A 19248-nucleotide genomic window follows, 5' to 3' on the forward strand; every position below is an offset into this window, starting at 1 on the left:
CTAATTTCTTTGTATTTTCTTGTTAAATATATTTGAAACATCAAATATATATGAATATACCTTTATTAATATCAATATATTATTAGATATTATATATATAATATTTTAATTTTTAAATAATTTTTATTTATGACGTCATCCGATTCGACCCCTATCGACCCCCGGTCGAACCCATTGACCCCTGACCCCTGACCTCGGCCGAGTCGCTATCCGGTCCGGTTCTGAAAACATAGAGGCCAATAGTGAACCGAGTCCATGTACGTACAAAATTACAAATATTCTGTCAGGGACCTAGATGGAATCTGTCGTTTTATTCATTAGAGTGTGCGTTTCAGAAGTAAGCCAGAATAAGGCTCTGACCAAAACGGTGCCATTGGAATAATTCTGGCAGTTAGTTAGATTAGTTCATTCTGTTAGTTCACGTTGGATTAGTTTCCTCCTATTAGTCACGTTATAAATAGCAAGCTTGTAACAGAATCAATACGGAAAGAAATACAGATTCATTAATTCCCCCCTCTTGCTTTTGTCTATCCTCTCTCCTGCATCTCTCTCATTCTGTTTCCCTAAAATAATCTTCCTCAGCTCACTCTCCTTCTCTGTAGCTCGCAAGCACAAACCCAGGACCCTGACATCTGGTATCAGAGCAGCCGATCCTTGGCTGCATTAGATACTTGAAATGGCGGAGAACACTAGGTATCGGTCTTTGGAAGATCAGCTCAAGAAGTAAGATGGTTGCTTACAGGAGGTGGTGGAATCGATGGCCGATATGCAGGCCGCTTGCCAACAGAGGTTTTAGGAGGAACTAGAGCAGAAAAGCTCGCGATTGGAAGCACTGGTAGGAAACTTGAATTAGAGGTTCGACTCGATTGAGCAGAAGTTCAATAGCTTGCTGAATGTGATGATGAAGGAAAAAGGCTGCTCAGAACCGGAATCGAGGATCTCAGAACCGCTGTTGCCAACTCCACCTCCGCATATGAAGCTCGGAAATCAGAATGGTGTTCACTTAGCTCCACCAGAGATCAGGGGTAAGCATTTCAACCCTATTTTTGCCAAAATTGGAAATGCCTATGTTTGCTGCTGGTAACCCTAGGGAGTGGCTTGGAAAATGCCAGAAATACTTCCTGAACTACCAAATTCCTAATAATCAAAAAGTAGAAATGGTAGAAATGTTCTTGGAGGGGAAGGCCGACAACTGGTTTCAAGAAGTGAAACTCGAAAGACCTAACCTCTCCTGGACAGAGTTTAGTGACCTGTTGTGTGAGAGATTTGCCAGTAAGGCTTCTCGAGATGTGGTGGAGGAATTCAATAAACTACAACAAAGAGGAACAGTAGAGGAATATGAAGAGAAATTCGAGGAGCTAAAGACTCTCATGGTACTTAGAAATCCTAAACTGGACGAGCTTTATTTTGTCTCCAGTTTCATCAGTGGCTTGAAAGAGGAAATTAGGCCAATGGTGAAGATGTTTAAGCCACAAACACTATCAAAGGCCTTCGAGATAGCTGAACTACAAGAGTGTTCCTTAGAAGTGCAGGCGAAACAATCACGAAGTACTAGTAAAACTATATTGGAGTCCAGATTTGGAATGTTTAAGAATCAGCCTAATAATCAGAAGTCCCCCAGTTCCTATCGTATCCCTGCAATTACTCCAAACACCAATAAGCAGGAAAATGTGGCTAGAGAGTTTTATAAAATTTCTGCAGAGGAAATACAATATAGGCGCAAAACATGACCTGTGCTATAGGTGTGGTGACAAGTTTGGGACAGGTAATCGTTGTAAGTCAGGGAGCTTGAACTGCATTGATATGGAAGACGGAAATGAAACGAACTTTGAGGATGCTGAAGGGGAACAGGACGAAAGCACTGGAAAAGTAGCGGAACTAGCTGAGGTTTCACTGAATGCTCTAAATGGAGCCATGAGCAGGAAATCTATTATCCTGCTAGGTAATATGGAAGGGTTACCAATAAAGATCTTGGTGGACACTAGAGCTTCAAACAGCTTCATTCACTTTGGGTTGGTTAAATCCTTATACTTACCTCATCAAGAGGTTACTCTTTTCACAGTAACCTTAGCAGATGGTACGGATATTACTAGTGGTGCAGTTTGTCCAAGAGTAAGATGGCTAATAAAGGACTATCAGTTCCAGTTTGACTTGATTGTAATGGATTTAGGGAATTGGGATATTATTTTGGGGGTGGATTGGATGTACCAATTTAGTCCCGTTACGTTTGACTTTCATAGTCTCAGCATTGCTCTCAGTAGTAGTGGAAGTTTGCTGCACCTACAGGGGCTTATCAACCAACCGGTGATGGAGCTGGTAAGAGGTAATGACCTCAGGTCCTTCATACAAGAGAAGCACAGGAATTGTGCTGCTTTACAAGCCGAATCACCGGAGCACCAGCAAGGAGATATCCCTGAGCAAGTAGAAAGGGTATTGCAATAGTACTCGCAAGTATTCGCTACTCCAACCGGTCTACCCCCAAAAAGAGAGCTAGACCACCAAATTACTCTCAAACCTGGAGCGGAACCCTTCAAACTAAAACCTTACAGGTACCCTCACGCCCATAAAATCGAAATCGAGAAGCAAGTGGCTGAGATGCTTTTTAGTGGTATTGTTACTTACAGTAGTAGCCCCTTCGCCTCTCCTATTTTACTGGTCAAAAAGAAAGACAACTCATGGAGGTTATGTGTGGATTACCGGAAGCTAAAGGAGCTGACTATTAAAGACAAGTTTCCCATACCGAATATTGATAAACTACTGAATGAGTTGCATGGGACAAAATACATGTCTAAGCTGGACCTTAGAGTTGGTTACCATCAACTAAGGGTTAGGCAATTAATACACATAAAATTGCCTTCCAGACACACCATGGTCATTTCGAATTTTTAGTCATGTCATTTGGGTTAACGAATGCTCCAGCTACCTTCCAGACCCTGATGAATCTAATTTTTCAGCCATATATGAGGAAATTTGTGTTAGTATTTTTTGATGACATCCTAGTCTACAGCCCCACCCTTGAAATACACATTCAACATCTCCAAATCATCCTTGGGGTCCTGGCAGACAACCAGCTATACTGCAAAAGATCTAAGCGTTCATTTGCCATACTTCTGTGAAATATTTGGGACATGTGATATTTGAAAAAGGAGTGAGCATGGACAAGTCTAAGGTAGAATGCATACTCTCTTGGCCCTCCCCCAATACGGTGAAAGAATTGAAAGGATTTTTTGGATTAATAGGGTACTACAGAAGATTCATTAAAGGATATGGGGTAATCAGTAAACCTTTGACACAATTGTTGAAGAAGGAAGGGTTTGCATGGAATTTTGAACTCAGATAGCCTTTGAAGATTTAAAGAAGGCCATAATGACAGCTCCAGTACTGAGCATGCCAAACTTTGAGATTCCTTTCGTTATTGAGACTGATGCTTGTGGAGTGGGTATTGGTGAAGTTTTGATGCAACAAGGGCATTCCATAGCATTCCTTAGCAAAGCTCTAGCAAACCAAAACCTGGGAATGTCGGTATATGAAAAGGAGCTCTTTGCGTTGGTGCTGGCCATCACCAAATGGAAACATTATCTAGTTGGTCATCGCTTCATCATCCGAACAGATCACCAGACTCTCAAATACTTACTCAAACAGAGACTCACACATCCGTTACAGCACAAATGACTGACCAAGTTGTTAGGCTTGGATTACGAGATCCAATCTAAGAAAGGCATTGACAATGGGGTGGCGGACGCATTATCTATTAAAAGGATAGTGGACAGCAGTGAGAGATGTTCAACCAAGTGCGGTACTCTGAATGCTATCTCATAAGCGCAACTAGCTTGGATACAGGAGCTATTAAACAGCTATGTAGGGGACGATATGGCTCAAGAACTTATTCCCCAGCTATTGCTGGATCCTTCCTCCAACTCTGACTGTCAATTGGACAAGGGTCTGCTGAAGTTCAAAGGTAAATTGTATATGAGGACTTCTAAGGGGATCAGGGGTAACCTTATCAAGGCATTGCACGCGTCTGTCATTGGGGGACACTCCGGCCAAGGAGGGTGTCTATAAAGGGTGCAAGCACTGTTTCACTGGCCGGGAATCAAGAAGGATGTCATGCAGTTTGTGAGATCTTGCGACGTGTGCCAAAGAAGTAAGTACGAAAATGTCCCTTACCCCGAGTTGTTGCAACCACTCCCAGTTCCTCAGCATGCATGGTCCCAAATAACCATGAATCTTATTGAATAGTTACCTTTATCTCATGGGTTTGATACTATATTCGTGGTAGTAGATCGTTTCACTAAGTTCAGCCATTTTAGGCGACTTTCGCACCCTTATTCAGCTCAACATGTAGCTATGATTTTCCTTGATAATGTGTATAAGCTTCATGGTTTACCTGAAGTTATAATTTCAGACCGAGACAAGGTGTTTCTCAGTGGGTTCTGGCAGGAAATATTCAAGTTGTTGGGAACTAAACTTCATTATAGCTCCTCCTATCATCTACAGTCGGATGGGCAAAGTGAGAAAGTTAACCAATGCCTGGAAACGTACTTAAGATGTATGTGTAGTGAGTATCCAACGCAGTGGAGTGTGTGGTTGTCCACAGCTGAGTTCTGGTACAACACCAACTTCCATACCAGTTTACAACTCTCCCCCTTTGAGGCATTATACGGGTACAAGCCAACTCATATTCCTTTGGGACCCTTCCATGATAGTGTGATACCTGCTGCAACTGATATGGTGCAGGAAAGACTATAAATCACATCACAGATCAAGAAAAATTTGGCCAAGACTCAGAACTGGATGAAGCACTACGCTGATAAACACAGGACAGAAAGGACTTTGCAAGTGGAAGAATGGATTTTCCTAAAGTTGCAGCCTTATATGCAGTAAACTGTAGCTATCAGAAGAAACTTAAAGCTGTCGGCCAAATACTTTGGGCCTTTTCAAGTCATTGAGAAGGTGGGGGCAGTAGCCTATAAGTTACAATTATCACCTGGAGCTAGAGTTCATCCGGTATTTCATGCTTCACTTCTTAAGAAGAAAGTTCGTGACACTCAGACCCCTGAACTAGTCTTGCCCAAGTTGAATTCCTCATATCAGTGCTTGCTACAACCTGAGCAAGTGATTAGACGCAGGGTCACTATGAGGAAATCTCAACCAGTTATACAATATCTTGTCAAATGGAATCAACTGCCAGACTCTGAGGCTTCCTGGGAGGATAAAAGTTTCATTGATAAAATGTTTCCAGATTTTAAAGCTTGAGGACAAGCTTTCTTTATGAGGAGGAGATTGTCAGGGACCTAGATGGAATCTGTTGTTTTATTCATTAGAGTGTGCGTTTCAGAAGTAAGCCAGAATAAGGCTATGACCAAAATGATGCCGTTGGAATAATTCTGGCAGTTAGTTAGATTAGTTCATTCTATTAGTTCACGTTGGATTAGTTTCCTCCTGTTAGTCACGTTATAAATAGCAAGCTTGTAACAGAATCAAGATACGGAAAGAAATACAGATTCATTAATTCCCTTCTCCTGCTTTTGTCTATCCTCTCTCCTGCATCTCTCTCATTCTCTTTCCCTAAAATAATCTTCCCTAGTTCACTCTCCTTCTCTGCAACTTGCAAGCACAAACCCAGGACCCTGACATATTCGAATAGGCAGTCAAGATACTTATTAGAAAGCCAAATAGTACATTGGTATGTCCTTATGTAGTAGAAACGGGAACCTCACAGTAGACTTAGGTCTCCTAGAGATCAATAGTAGCCAATTAATAGATAGATTTGTCTATTTTTTCCCCTAAATTTGGATGGAGAGATTTGGTTCTAAGACATAATTGTTTGTGTGATTTTATAGGTTCAGCGATCAACATCACTTGTGATAGTGTTTACACTGTAAAGTATAATTGACACCAATAATTGTAGGATTTGAGATTTAGTCGAGTCATTGTCCCAAGTGCATGGACAATGAAATCGAAAAAAGGTCGTCACGTCTGCTCTGTCTGATGCTTGTATGGTTTGGGGATCATGATTAGACCAATATTTTATATTATTATCTTTTTTTTTTTATCAATCGTCACTTGTTTACTTGATACCTATTTCTAATCCTACTCTAGCCTATTCTAAAAGGAAGGGTCCAACTAGACCTATTGAGAAATTGACAGAGGACTGAACCACCATCGGATCAAATGGATACAATGCACACCCGTATGAATTTAAGTCATTTAAAGTGGTAAACCATATATAATGATAAGATTTGAACTCTTGAGTTTCTATCCCACCAAACTTTAAAAACTATGGTGGTGGCCAATAGTCATTTCTTTTATTGTTATCGGGTAGAAACTAATTGGGCCATGTTGCAGGAAGCTCTTGCAAGAACCAAATAATGAAAGTGGTTTCAAAGAGGTATTGGTACAATTCCCTGGGACCAGGCCTGGGCAACTGATATTCCTAGCCAATCAATTTGCTAATTATGGAGATTGAGGATAATTGAGAATCCTACAATTGGACCAATCAATATGCTATTTTTTGATGGACTATCTCACTATCTGAGTTTTTCCAATTGGACCAAGTTAGTGCTCAAGGGTCGGCTAAGAAATATGATAGAAGAAGCCTTGTTTTGAATTAGGCCCAAAACTCAAATTTGAAGCAATAAAAAAAAGAAAAAGAAAAAAAGGGTTTCACTTGTTACTCAAGTGAACAAGTTTAAAATGTTAAAGACTGTCAATTTGGGTAACTCCATATAACTAAGATTGAATTTTTCATACCTATGCTGTATTTTCTCAGCTCTTAGTTTTGAAGGTGCCAAAGAGAACTTATTGGGAGAAACTTGTTACTTATAACACCACATAATAATTGACGGATTTAAATCAATCAGTGGTGGAAACTTTTTGTGACAAAAAACCAAATCGAAATCCGAGGTTTCGTGTAAAACTTGATAGACCCCAAAACCCAAATGACACGTCCAACTCTTGAGACTTGGTGACATTATCTGGAATTTCTGACATTATATATGGTCCCAAATCAATCTTCAACCTTGGCCTAAGTTAATTAATGATACCACAACAATAAGCAAATAGGAAAATGGGGTAAACAAGTCGGGCACGTTACATTAATCCAACCCTGCTCTAATTTGCGACCGACAAGCATTCTTCACAAGAAAGACTTGACATCTGTCGTCCTTTTCCTAATCACCAAGTGCAGCAGATCACAGGCCCGTAGTTTAGTAATTTTAAAGAACTTTTTGAGGTTACTGTAGATAAAATTGTTAAAAAATTCGTAAAAGAAAACTTGAAGAAAAATTCGTTTGTCAAACAGGTCCATAGTAGTTTAGTTATTAACCCTACAAAATTATATAATGATGTTAATATCTTGCTCTTCTTGTAATATAATCGAGAAATTTGTTCGAAATCTTGGAGTGTTTGCCCCTAGGCTCCGTAAGGAGAAAGGCTATACATGATGCTTCAAAGAAAATAGGCCAAATTGTAACATAAGTATCGCATATCAGAAGGAAGAATCTAATACATCCATTTTACGTAATTTGACAGCAATTTACGAACAAAGCAACCTCTTGCAAACTGCAAGACAGAGAATGGGTTTAGACGTCCCCTTCTGGTGCTACCCAATCTTTGCCCATTCTCGTGTAAAGAATGCAGAGCAGGTAACAAACGAAATCATGTGTGCATATATACGTTTATTTTCTTGTGGAGTGGTTTTGATTCATGGAAATCAAACCTGGAAATGATTGAGCAGCTTAGACATAACCACCTAACTCTCAGTTTAGTGAGAATTCAGCAGAGTTGGTAATGTCAGATTTAGCAAGTCGGTTTTTGTATTAGCCCTTTTGCATCCATACCAGCATTTTGAAGAAAAAACTATTATTGGTTAATGTCATGTTATTCTAGCAAGCGATGATGATGGGCCATTTCCAAGACGCAACAGAAAATTTAGGTACATTTCATCCAGATATTGAGCCAAGAAAAAGAAAAAAAAAGGGTCGTCAAATTAACAAAGCCTAAGTTTTCTGGTTTTATTTTGGCTACATATTACGTAAAAGATATTTGTGAAGGCAAACTATCGTGTTTAATATTAGACAGCAACTGCAAGTTTTACCAGTTTAGAAAATCTTCCAAAGCAGAAAAATTAAGCACCAGCAAAGAAGATTAGCACAAAAGCTAAACCCCAAAAACCAAGACTAGCACCTGACAGAGATCATTAATCCCCTTGATGTCCTTTCCCTTAATTTCATTTATTGATTTTATTTTCAGTGTGCATTGTCTACTGCCCACAACTTCATTTTTTCTGTTTACAAAATTAAGTGAAAGTTTTTTTTAAACTGAATTTTCATAAATAAATTAAGTGTTAAGGTATTTATGTTATTAAATTAAGTGGAAAGACATCTATGTTTAATTTCCCTTAATTTTATTTGTCCTTCCAAGTAGTGACAAGTACTTGTTCTGTTTTTGTAGTTAAACCTTTTAATCTGTTTTATTTCGCAATGGCTTATATCAACAGTCAACTTAGATACTCGAGATTATTATTAGTCTTGTAGTTGCATGCATATGTGGCTTTCAGTTCACTCTTTCCTAATAAAATCTAATATGATGATTAATTAACAACAAATTCAACTGTATCTTTCCAATGATTCTATAACAACTCTGGTTGATATGTTACTTTCAAGGATGAATACAATGACCGACGTTTTATTCAGTGAGTTAACTAATTAAAAACGTTACCTAAACAATAGAAAAACGAGTATATGTATATATGACGATTGTCTCACTCTAGGTAAGCAAATGTCTCTTTCCATTCATCAACCATGCAATGTCCCTTTATACATAAAGAAGAAACAAGGCCATTAGGACGTGAAAATTGCGAATGGTTATATCATTTCTTCATGGTCCTCCTAATCTTGACCCCAATGCCAAATTTATCAACTTTTTAAACAAAGAAGTAGCTAGCATGCTTTATATTTCATTAGTGTCTCAGTTCTAGTGACTAGTGAGTGGATTTTGCTTGTCATCTCAGGATGTATGATCCCATATTTGCTAAAAGCTTTAGCAAGTATGAGCAGAAACGATTTGGATTCTGGGCAATTCTCATATGTACGATTATGGCAGTGAGCATTTTCTTGGAACTGAAGCCTGGTTTCCATCCTCTAGCAATCCGTAAGTCCTCTTTGTTTGCTATTATATTAATGCATGGTTCTATAATTTAACAAAGTAACTTCAACTCGTTAAATCATCTTCTTCTTCATTTTCTTTTTTTGAGCTGTTAAGTAATCTTCTTAAGTTATTGTAGTGTGAAAGTTGGTTCTCTACTCCAAAGTGTTGCTCTTACAGTCATGCTAGCAGTCTCATATTCTCACAATTCACACAAAGGCACATGGGAATTTTTTTTTATTCCAAGAATTTCTATATACGAAAGAATTTATTTAAGGATAAATCTTTTATATACTAACAGTGTATATACTAGCGAGTCTAGATGCATGTCACATATACAAAATCTGATGTTTAAATTCAAATGATGTGGCATTCATCCAATCTCGTTAGTGTATACACTGGCAGTGTAGAAAAGATTAATCCTTTAAGGATAATTAATGATCACTTTCTTGCTTCAATCTTTGCTTCAGTTGGCAATGCAATGAATTTGCAATTATCCATCGATGCTGCCCAAGACAAGTTAGCAGTGAAGGACGAGGACATCTCCCCACCATTAGGTATGCATGGTAATCTTTCATAGTAACTAGATTTTGGCTAAGTGGAATATAGATCTTATAGATGTACAGGGCTAATATAATGACTAACATTTGTTAGGATAAAGTTCAAGAAAAGTATATGATTTAAAAAATTTTAGTTTTTCGTTACTTATACTTTAAATCGAATTTTACTTTATTGATCTGCAGCAGTTGATCAAGCAAAAGAGGGGGAGCAAACTGATATGTTGAGAGTCAATGACATGGGCACCTCTTCTCCATTAGGTATGCATGACAATGCTTTCCTTATAATAAGATTTCAACTTAGTGGAATGCATAACTTTGATCATGGAAAGTTATATCATAGACTGTTAGCAAGAGACCAGCCAGAAATCAAAAGTAGGGATGTGGGAGGGTGCTTAGTCCAATGATACATATCTATTTCTGAGAGTCCATAAGGATAATTGAAGACTATCATAAAATCAGGTTGTATATGATTATGGTATACCAATTTCCAACTAACGAGTCATTTTTTTAGTATAAGCGGGAGGATTCAAAGTCGGGATCTCTTGATTACACTCATCTCTTCCGTAAAAGAATGAGTTGATCAATGACTATTCTGGTATCTTGTATTCCTAATCGAATTTCACTATAATTATGCAGCAACTGAAGCAGTGGAGTCGGATCCAACTAACACCTCGATAGTCAAGGATATCGACACCAACCCTCCATTAGGTATGCAAATTGCATTACACGGTAAGGTTGTTCTGTATTGTAAATGAAGAAAATGCAACGAGCATTATGGTTCCTTTTTTTTCCCCCCTTGTTTACTTTCTGAACTTGCTACCAACGACTAATTTCTTCAAAAACGTTAAAATTGAAAATGGCTATTTTTGTCCCGATGTCAAAGAGCAAAAAATTTCTTCTGCAAAAGCAAGCATTTTAACAAAATTAATGTTCAGTTTCGAATAGTGTGAATCTAAATTCAATTAAATTTTGTAGCAACTCAAGCAAAGAAGGTGGAAACTCGATCAGAGGAACTAGTAGAACCAGCATGCAATTTCTTGGGACCCCTCTCAGATTATTGTGAGATCAAAGGAGATATAAGAATTGAAGCAAATTCCAGCACCATCTTCATTGTTTCGCCTCAAACGACCATTGCAGCCAAAAATAAGTCTTGGAGCACACGGCCTTATGCCAGAAAAGGCAATGGAGGAGCAATGATCAGTGTCAAGAAATGGACCATAAAATTAGTGTCACATAATGAGGACAATATCCCCAGGTGCAGCATAAATCACAGCATTCCATCAATCTTGTTCTCTACAGGAGGGTTTTCAGGAAATCCATTCCACGATTTTTCAGATTTATTGGTTCCAATTTATTCAACTTCACAAGAATTTGGAGGTGAGGTACAATTTCTTGCAACTGATCATCAACATTGGTGGATATCAAAGTATCAAATGCTTTTCTCTAGGCTCTCCAGACACGAAATAATCGCCATCGATAAAGAAAAGGAAATCCATTGCTACTCAAGAATGGTTGCAGGGCTTAAATCGTATAAAGAGTTTATCATCGATTCATCAAAGTTTCCAAATGGTTTGTCCATGAACCATTTCAGGCAGTTCCTGAGGAGCACATATTCCCTGAAGAGAACTAGAGCGATCAAACTGAGGAAAGGGGCCGGCCAAAAACCACGATTAATGCTAATTTCGCGAGGTAGAACAAGAAGATTGACAAACGAAGGTGAAATCACTCGAATGGCACGAAAATTAGGCTATGAAGTTATAGTAGCAGAGGCAGGCATTTCAACAAACTTGACAAGTTTTGCTCAGTTAGTCAATTCTTGTGATGTCTTGATGGGAGTTCATGGAGCTGGACTAACCAACATGGTTTTTCTCCCAGATAATGCAATTTTGGTACAAATAATTCCCTTGGGAGGCATTGACGGGCTTGCCAGAGTAGACTTTGGAATCCCCTCAAAGGATATGAACATAAGATACTTGGAATACAAAATTGAGGCGACAGAGAGCTCTTTAATTGAGCAGTATCCCCTTGATCATGCAGTTTTTAGAGACCCATCTTCGTTTCATAAACAGGGATGGGGTGCAATTAGATCGGTGTACTTGGATAAACAGAATGTGAAGATTGATTTGCATAGGTTTAAATCAACTTTGGTTAAAGCCCTCAAGCTTCTACGCCGTCACTAGTTAATTAGAGCTAGATGTGTAATTAAGCAAGCATCAGTCCTTTTCTTTTCCCTTTTTTTCCCTTTATGCTCCTTGTTTTTGTCAATATTTATTACCACTATATTTTTTGAGCGACAAATTGGAATAAATTTTTCTTTTTATCCAATTGCCGCTTTTTTCTTTATCTTATCAAGCAAAAGAAGATGTCAGAGCGATCCATGAAAAAAGTTGGTTAAAAAAAGGGCAAAACTAAGATTTTTTTTTTTTTTTTTTTGTAGAATTTTTTTGAAAGGATTTTAAGTTGATTAAATTCTGTGTTTGAAAGATGCCCTCAGACAATTCACTTAGATGGGACATTGTTCTGGTTGCAAACATGTCCAATTGTATTGGTTAAATGGACGTAGGCTATGCATCCAACAAAAATACTTGAATAAGTTACTTCAGAAATTGGAAGTTAATTATTTCTATCTCATCTGGGGTGCTTGAAAATCGTCATGATTTTCTTGATTGAGTTGATATTGATCAAGATTTGAAAATGCATAAAGAAGAGCCCTAGGATAATCATCAATGGACCGCCTCCCAAAACCATTAGCAGAACTCTTTTTATGCTGGGATTCTAGTTTTCTTGCAAGGAGTACATACCATACTAATGTGTAAGGATATGAGAGAAGACTAAGGATACAATCGAGCGGAATCGATTTTGAGTAGTATACTAAAATTTGGACTCAAGTTCGAGCTCGAACTCGAACTCACTGAGCTCTTAAAAATCGAGCTCGAGTTCGTTTTGCCTTACGCAAGTTCGAGTTCGAGCTCGTGCATATAGAGTCCAATCCACATTAATTCGAACTCAATCGAATTCATATGAACATTTTTTTTTCTAGCTGCAAATTGCTGGCCGGATTTTGAATATAATTGAACCTAATCGGATTTAAAAAATGTAAATTTATATTTTATATAATTTTAAACAAAGGACAAAATAGACCTTCTATACTAAAAAAAATATAGAAGACAATTGTCAACAAAACAAAATCATGAACTACCGATTTATGGTTGGAAGTTGGTAAATGTGTGGTATCACGTATATTTATATACGTGCAGCATCTACAAAAAGAGATTGAATACTACCATTTTCGAGGCACACACGTTTTGGTTCGGACTGTAGAGATCCCCAGAGGAATATCATTGATGATAATCATTTAAGTTTATGCCTTAATAATGGTAATCGGTGATCCTAGCGGTTCAATTATTTTATCATATCATCCTTTCGATACTTGATTAGACGAATTTTTCGTATTTGTTAACATGTCCAAGTCTTATAACCACCAAAAAACAACTTTTTGGACCCTTAAATTCAATTCATGCTCTTTGCATAGTTGAAAAGACAATTTATGCTTTTGCAAATAAATTCTTTTTATTTCTCTACCGACTGTACCCACATCCTGTTGTCCAGCTTACTCGCTCGGTGGACTATTTCCGCCCCCGAAAATCAGTGGCAGACCCAGAAAAAGGAAGTAAATCAGTAGGAGCACAGTTTGAAATAAATTCTTTCAATTATGTGAATAAAAGTAGACTTTTTATTTTTGTAACCAGCTATTCGCTAATTTATTTTATGTTGTTCTCCGACTATACTTTCAATCACATTTTACTAATATTTTCATCTCACATACAACACTTCACGAAAGTTTTATCAACGAAGGATACAAAAAAAAAAGAAAAAAGAGCACCTAATGATATTCACATAACAAGGATTAAGGAGTAACTATACTTGTATTTAGTAAATAACATAAGAGGATATGAGGAACCTACACCTACTAATTAATGTGCTACATTTCTTTAAAGTACACTCGTAGAAAAACACATTCGCCGACTGAATTCTTTAGAGCATTAGACTTGTAATGATCATTAAGAATGAAAAATTATATCTATTTGCTTGTTTAATTAATAAAACAAAATTTTTTCCTAAATTCAAACACCTGTTTAGTCAGTGGGGCACATTTACGTATTAATAGGGTACATTTAAATTTTTTCCTAAAAAACTACACCTAATTTTGAAAGGATCATGGTTTAAGCAGAAAACTATGCCAAACCTTAGTTGGTTGAAAGGATCCCCGTTCCCCAGCTTCCAAAACCCATGAAATTCGAGTGGGAGTACTGATTAATTACTGACATACTCCATACTGCTGTTATTTAGATTGGACTTTTTGGAGAATCCTTTTTCTTTTAAGGCACTTTTGTTTAAAAAAAAAAAAAGGGGCAAATTACACTTTACTCCCTTGTGGTATAGTTAATTTTCACATAACCCCTCTCTAGTTTTAAAAACTATATATAACCCCCTCATAATTTGGATTGAAGTGTCAAAATGACACAAATGATCATTCGTAACGGAACCTGTAAAAATGTCGAAATTACCCCTATTTAAAAACTAAAATGGTTTAAGTGACCAAAATATATAAACATAATATGCATGACACTTTAATCCTGTATAGTTTTACATTTTACCATATAATCCCTTTATACTTTAGTGTTTTACCATATAACCCCCTTATGATTTTCAATAGATACATAGCCCCTTGTGGTTAATAAATAATTTTTAACTTTACATAGGGGTATTTTTGACATTTTAGTTGACTTTGTTATGGATTGCAAATTCTGTTATTTTGACACTTTAATTCAAACAATAAAAGGGTTATATATAGCTTTTGAGATCATAGGGGGTTATGTAATAAAACACTAAACTACAGGGGGTAAATTGTAATTTGTCCAAAAAAAAAAACTGTTGGCCAAGATCATGAAGTGTACTGATTTTGCTGTTAGATTAATCATTTGCTGATTAGTTAGCAGGATAACGAAAGAATGACTTGCAAAGTAAATTTAAATCCACGCAAAATAAATCTTTATGATGCAAAACAAAAACAATTTATTATTTTATAATAAGACAAAGTTGGTAGGAGTTTCATGTATTTATATTCAATCTGCTAATTTCTTTGACTGGATTTGTCATGATTTGGCAAATGGACACTATTCTTGCAATTCAAAATTGCACATTGATATATCATCTCTCAAGGAGCATTACCTGAAAAGAAAAAAAAAAATCCAAGGAATGTTTTTGTTGTCTCACCAGTCAACCCAGAAGTCGTTTTCAAGAAAATAATTTACATTTGTTCCCAAAAAATAAATTATTTTTTGCAAAATCAATGCAGAACTATGGAAATCGTGGGGAGCAAACACTCCCCAAAAAAAAAAAAAAAAAAAGGCACTTCAACTTCCCTTCTCCATTTGTCATTGAAATCTCTTGAAAACCTCACTCTACCGTCCTCTGAAATGCAACGCGACTTGCTAATCCATGACAGCTTTATAATCCGGCATTCGGTTTCCTTTCCATGGGCTCTGAAAGTTTGAGAAAAGGGAAATCTCCATTTGTGGAACAGCATTCCTGTTCTTGTTCTTATTGGCGATCATTCGTTATTGCTAGGGAAGAAAATAAGATGACATATAATACTATGCTTGCGAGAAGTTTCAGTTGGCATGAGCAGAGAAAATTAGGATCTTGGGCTTTTGTTGGTTCCTTGGTCATTGCTGTGACAATTTTCACTGTTTTCAAACCTTACATGTCCAGCAATCCACCAGTCTGTAAGCTTCTACACGTACAAAAGATTTATGCTAGATAGCGATATGTTTATACTTTCGGAGTATAGCTTATTTGTATATCTAGACATCCTTGGTCTTCAATTTGTCAATCCTTTAACGCAATATACACCACACCTGTTAACTAGGTGCTAAGTAGTAGCACAATTCTGATTATCCAGCTTTAATTTCTTTGTTAACTTGGGTATACATAATGCATGCATTTTGCAGTGAATTTGCATTTGCAGTTGTCAACAGGAGCTAGCCTCAACATGCTGATGAGAAGCAAGGAAGCAGCAGTTGAACCACGGCAATCATGTAAGAATATAAGAATCTCTCATATAAAAATTATCATGTTTGAGCATTTCTAAATGGATGCAGAGGCTGAACATTTTCCGGTATTATGATTTGTTGATTTGCCAAACTGATTAGAGCTAATGTTAAGCCTCCAAATGCTCTGCTAACTAAACAATCTTATGCTATTCCGAAGCAGCAAATTTTTCGTGAGCTTATTTTGTTGGCTGAGTTAAAATTTTTGTTGTAAAGTTCATATAAACTCTGAAGCACAATAATCAATTAAAAGTTGGTTGTTTCTTTTCTTGGTAATTTCAGATTTTGACACAAAGGAAGTGAAGCCAATGTGCAACCTTACACGACCAAGATCAGATTTTTGTGAGATGAATGGGGACATACGAATTCATGGTAACTCATCAAAAATTTTCATTGCTTCAACACCGACTCAAATGCCAGTTGGCAAAGAGATTTGGAACATAAAGCCTTATGCCAGAAAAGAAGATGGCATTGCAATGGGACGAGTCAGGAGAATAACAATTCAACCAGCACAGGTTTTAGGGGGCCTTCCTGATTGCAGTAGAAACTACAACATTCCCGCGGTTGTTTTCTCCACGGGAGGATATGCAGGAAACGCATTCCATGACTTCTCTGATGTCTTGATTCCACTATATTTGACATCTATTGAATTCAATGGTGAAGTACAATTTCTTATAACCGATCATCACTCCTGGTGGACAGACAAGTACCAACCCCTGCTACAAAAGTTATCCAAGTACGATTTCATCGATATTGATCAAGAGAGTCGAGTGCTCTGCTTCCCCAGAGTCATTGTTGGTCTAAAAGCCACCAACAAAGAACTTGGGATCGATTCTTCGGAGTCTTCATATTCGATGATGGGCTTCAGGCAAATCTTAAGAAGTGCTTATTCTTTGAAGAGGGAAAGAGTGGAAAAGTTTAGAAATGACAAGAAACTGGGCAAAAGACCACGACTTCTTGTAATTTCAAGAAGCCAAACAAGGCGGCTGATCAACACAAGACAAATTGCAAAAATGGCTCGAACAATAGGCTTTAATGTTGTCATTAAGGAAACAGGTTCGAATGTATCATTAGTTTCGGAGATGGTCAACTCCGTTGATGTTATGGTAGGAGTACATGGGGCTGGACTCACTAACATGGTTTTCCTCCCAGAAAAAGCAGTGGTCATCCAAATTATACCGCTGGGAGATATGGAATGGATAGCTAGGACATTCTACCAAGAGCCTGAAAGAGATATGAACCTGCGGTATTTGGAGTACAAGATTAGTCCAAATGAAAGCTCATTAATACAACAGTATCCTCACGACCATGAGATTTTTAAGGATCCAGGTGCAATTTCTAAGATAGGATGGCGTTCTTTCAGATCAGTTTTTCTAGATAAACAAGATGTAGATCTTGATTTAAACAGGTTTAAGGAAGTTTTGCTAAGAGCCCTTGAGTTTTTGCATGGTTAAATTACTTGACTGTATAAAGATAGATTTATGGCTGCTAAGTTGATACTAGATTTTTTTTGTTTTTTTAACATTATGGCTATTATAATGAAAATTTATACTATTAATGATATGGCTGCTAAGTTAATAATAGATTTTTTTTTTTTTTTTTGGTTTTTACATTATGAACATTATTATAATGAAAATTTATACTATTAATGAGGTTACTTTAACTTGGTCTTGGTCCTGGTCTCTTGTTGATTGCATATCCTCACGCTTTTCCTGAAATATCAGCATAGTTAGCGTTTGTTGTCTGATTCTTTTTTCCAAATTTTTCTCCAGATTTAGGAAGTTAATTTACCAGCGGAAACAAAGTCCTTAAGTACAATCTCCATTGGAACGTTGGATGTGAATATAAACAACTATCCGTTTCTGGTTTGAGCACAGATAGAGATAGGGGCTACAATTTACATGAACACTCTCTGGTGATTTGCTTAGAAATTAGCTAACAATGGCCAACCAGTAGCATTTATACAGCTAAAAAGAATTCCAAACCCGTCCAAACACGTCGATTAATTTTCAATGGGTCTACATGAGTACCCAATAAAACTCATTTAATTAGCGGATAGAGAGTTGACTTGACTCATCTATTTATATTCATTTAAAAATAATTATATATTTAAATTCAACTTTTAGTGAGTGCTAAACAAATAAATTTAAATTTTTTGCCAATCTAATAACAATAAAATATCGTTGTTTCTTATCCAACAACATGCGAAAAAAATGAGTAGAATTTTAAGTGACTCATAAATGGATAATTAAATATATCCATATCCATTTATGAAATGAGAAGATCGAGTTTGTACCTTCACTATCATGTATTACTGCCCATTGGTTGTCAACTCTAGAACAACATTATTGTCTTAGTATATTTAGTATTTCCCAATGTTTTAACAAGCGTTTGCATGGCGAGCCCAGGGCGAGGTGTTCCAATATTGCCCTGAGCAATCGCATAAGGCGAAAGTGTTCGGCGGCTTACGTCCAGCCGTCCAGGCGTTTGGGGTTGCCTCTAAAATGGGGGTGTTAAAAGTGTACGCCCACAAATTGTCTTAAAAAAAGATTTAACTTCATCAATTAAGTTTTTATTTTTTTAATATGCAACTGTATTACTAATTTACTATCTATTAAATTGAGACATTGAGTGAATTCGATATGAATTTATTTGAAATATAATATATGGTTAGACAAGAAAGATAAAGAAAAATAGATTGTTACCTATAAATTGGATCTTGTGATGTGATGAAAAGTTCGGAACCATCATCAACTATTGGAAGAAAATTACCTAGTGTATATATACTAGATGAAGATGATGACACGGATGATATTGACTTTGACGAATAGTATCATTTTATTTGTCAGTTTGTTTCTAATTATTGGTGCTATTCCTTGTTATGTATTATAAGCAATATGGTTGCTAATTTGGTATTGTATTTTTTATAGTACTAGTTAAGTGTGTTGATTGAAACAATTAACCTTTGAAATTTGTGTCCACTTGAATTTATGTGTTTGTAATTTCAGTGCTTGATAATGTGGTGACTTCAGAGTTGTGACTAGTTTCTTTCTAAAATTGAACTTTTTGTAATGTTAATTGTTCTGTTTTTTTTGTGCAGCTAATATTAATATGTATGTTTCTTAAATTATTAATTAGAATTATACAATGATAATTCTTTATCTGTATAAATTTTCTTAATTTTATTATATTATTTATATCTCCAAATGACTTTTTCATAATATATATCATATTTATATATATTTAAAAAATAAAAATTAACAAGGCTTACGCCTTATGCCTCCGGACTTTCGCCCCGTTGGGACGGATACTAAATGTCCCGTCTAACGTTTTCGCCTTTTAAAACATTGGTATTTCCCTCCTCCTTTGTCTCCATTGAATACGTTTGGGAATGAATATCATGCTAGTTGATGTAATGCCCGTTATTT

At 36.6% G+C, this 19248-nt stretch overlaps 2 protein-coding genes across 3 annotated transcripts; both read left to right on the forward strand.

Annotated features, from left to right (window-relative positions):
• The first annotated feature begins 8872 nt into the window (after nt 1-8872).
• Nucleotides 8873-12032, forward strand: LOC113742092 (alpha-1,3-arabinosyltransferase XAT2-like). Of its 2 annotated transcripts, none has more exons than XM_027269795.2 (5): nt 8873-9153; nt 9618-9704; nt 9891-9965; nt 10344-10415; nt 10683-12032. In XM_027269795.2, exons 1-5 carry the CDS (start codon nt 9015-9017, stop codon nt 11885-11887), a joined length of 1578 nt encoding a protein of 525 aa, XP_027125596.1. In that variant the 5' UTR covers nt 8873-9014; the 3' UTR covers nt 11888-12032. The 2 variants fall into 2 exon arrangements, with proteins under 2 accessions (XP_027125596.1, XP_027125597.1); XM_027269796.2 differs by having other exon boundaries at nt 9894-9965.
• Nucleotides 12033-15351: 3319 nt separating this feature from the next.
• On the forward strand, nt 15352-17274 carry LOC140005829 (alpha-1,3-arabinosyltransferase XAT2-like). Its single transcript, XM_072046791.1, has 3 exons — nt 15352-15496; nt 15722-15808; nt 16103-17274. The coding sequence occupies exons 1-3, from the start codon at nt 15352-15354 to the stop codon at nt 17272-17274; spliced, it is 1404 nt and encodes a 467-aa protein (XP_071902892.1).
• Nucleotides 17275-19248: the final 1974 nt, after the last annotated feature.

This window comes from Coffea arabica, chromosome 4e (assembly GCF_036785885.1).
Source record: "Coffea arabica cultivar ET-39 chromosome 4e, Coffea Arabica ET-39 HiFi, whole genome shotgun sequence".
NCBI classification, from domain to species: Eukaryota; Viridiplantae; Streptophyta; class Magnoliopsida; order Gentianales; family Rubiaceae; genus Coffea; species Coffea arabica.

Excerpts from the sequence above, each read along its gene's own strand:
- LOC113742092 (XM_027269795.2), top strand. The coding sequence starts at position 9,015 with ATGTATGATCCCATATTTGCTAAAAGCTTTAGCAAGTATGAGCAGAAA. Across the intron at positions 9,705-9,890 it reads GGACATCTCCCCACCATTAG|CAGTTGATCAAGCAAAAGAG; the intron begins GTATGCATGGTA and ends ATTGATCTGCAG. Across the intron at positions 9,966-10,343 it reads GGGCACCTCTTCTCCATTAG|CAACTGAAGCAGTGGAGTCG; the intron begins GTATGCATGACA and ends ATAATTATGCAG.
- LOC140005829 (XM_072046791.1), top strand. The coding sequence starts at position 15,352 with ATGACATATAATACTATGCTTGCGAGAAGTTTCAGTTGGCATGAGCAG. Across the intron at positions 15,497-15,721 it reads GTCCAGCAATCCACCAGTCT|TGAATTTGCATTTGCAGTTG; the intron begins GTAAGCTTCTAC and ends TGCATTTTGCAG. Across the intron at positions 15,809-16,102 it reads AGTTGAACCACGGCAATCAT|ATTTTGACACAAAGGAAGTG; the intron begins GTAAGAATATAA and ends TGGTAATTTCAG.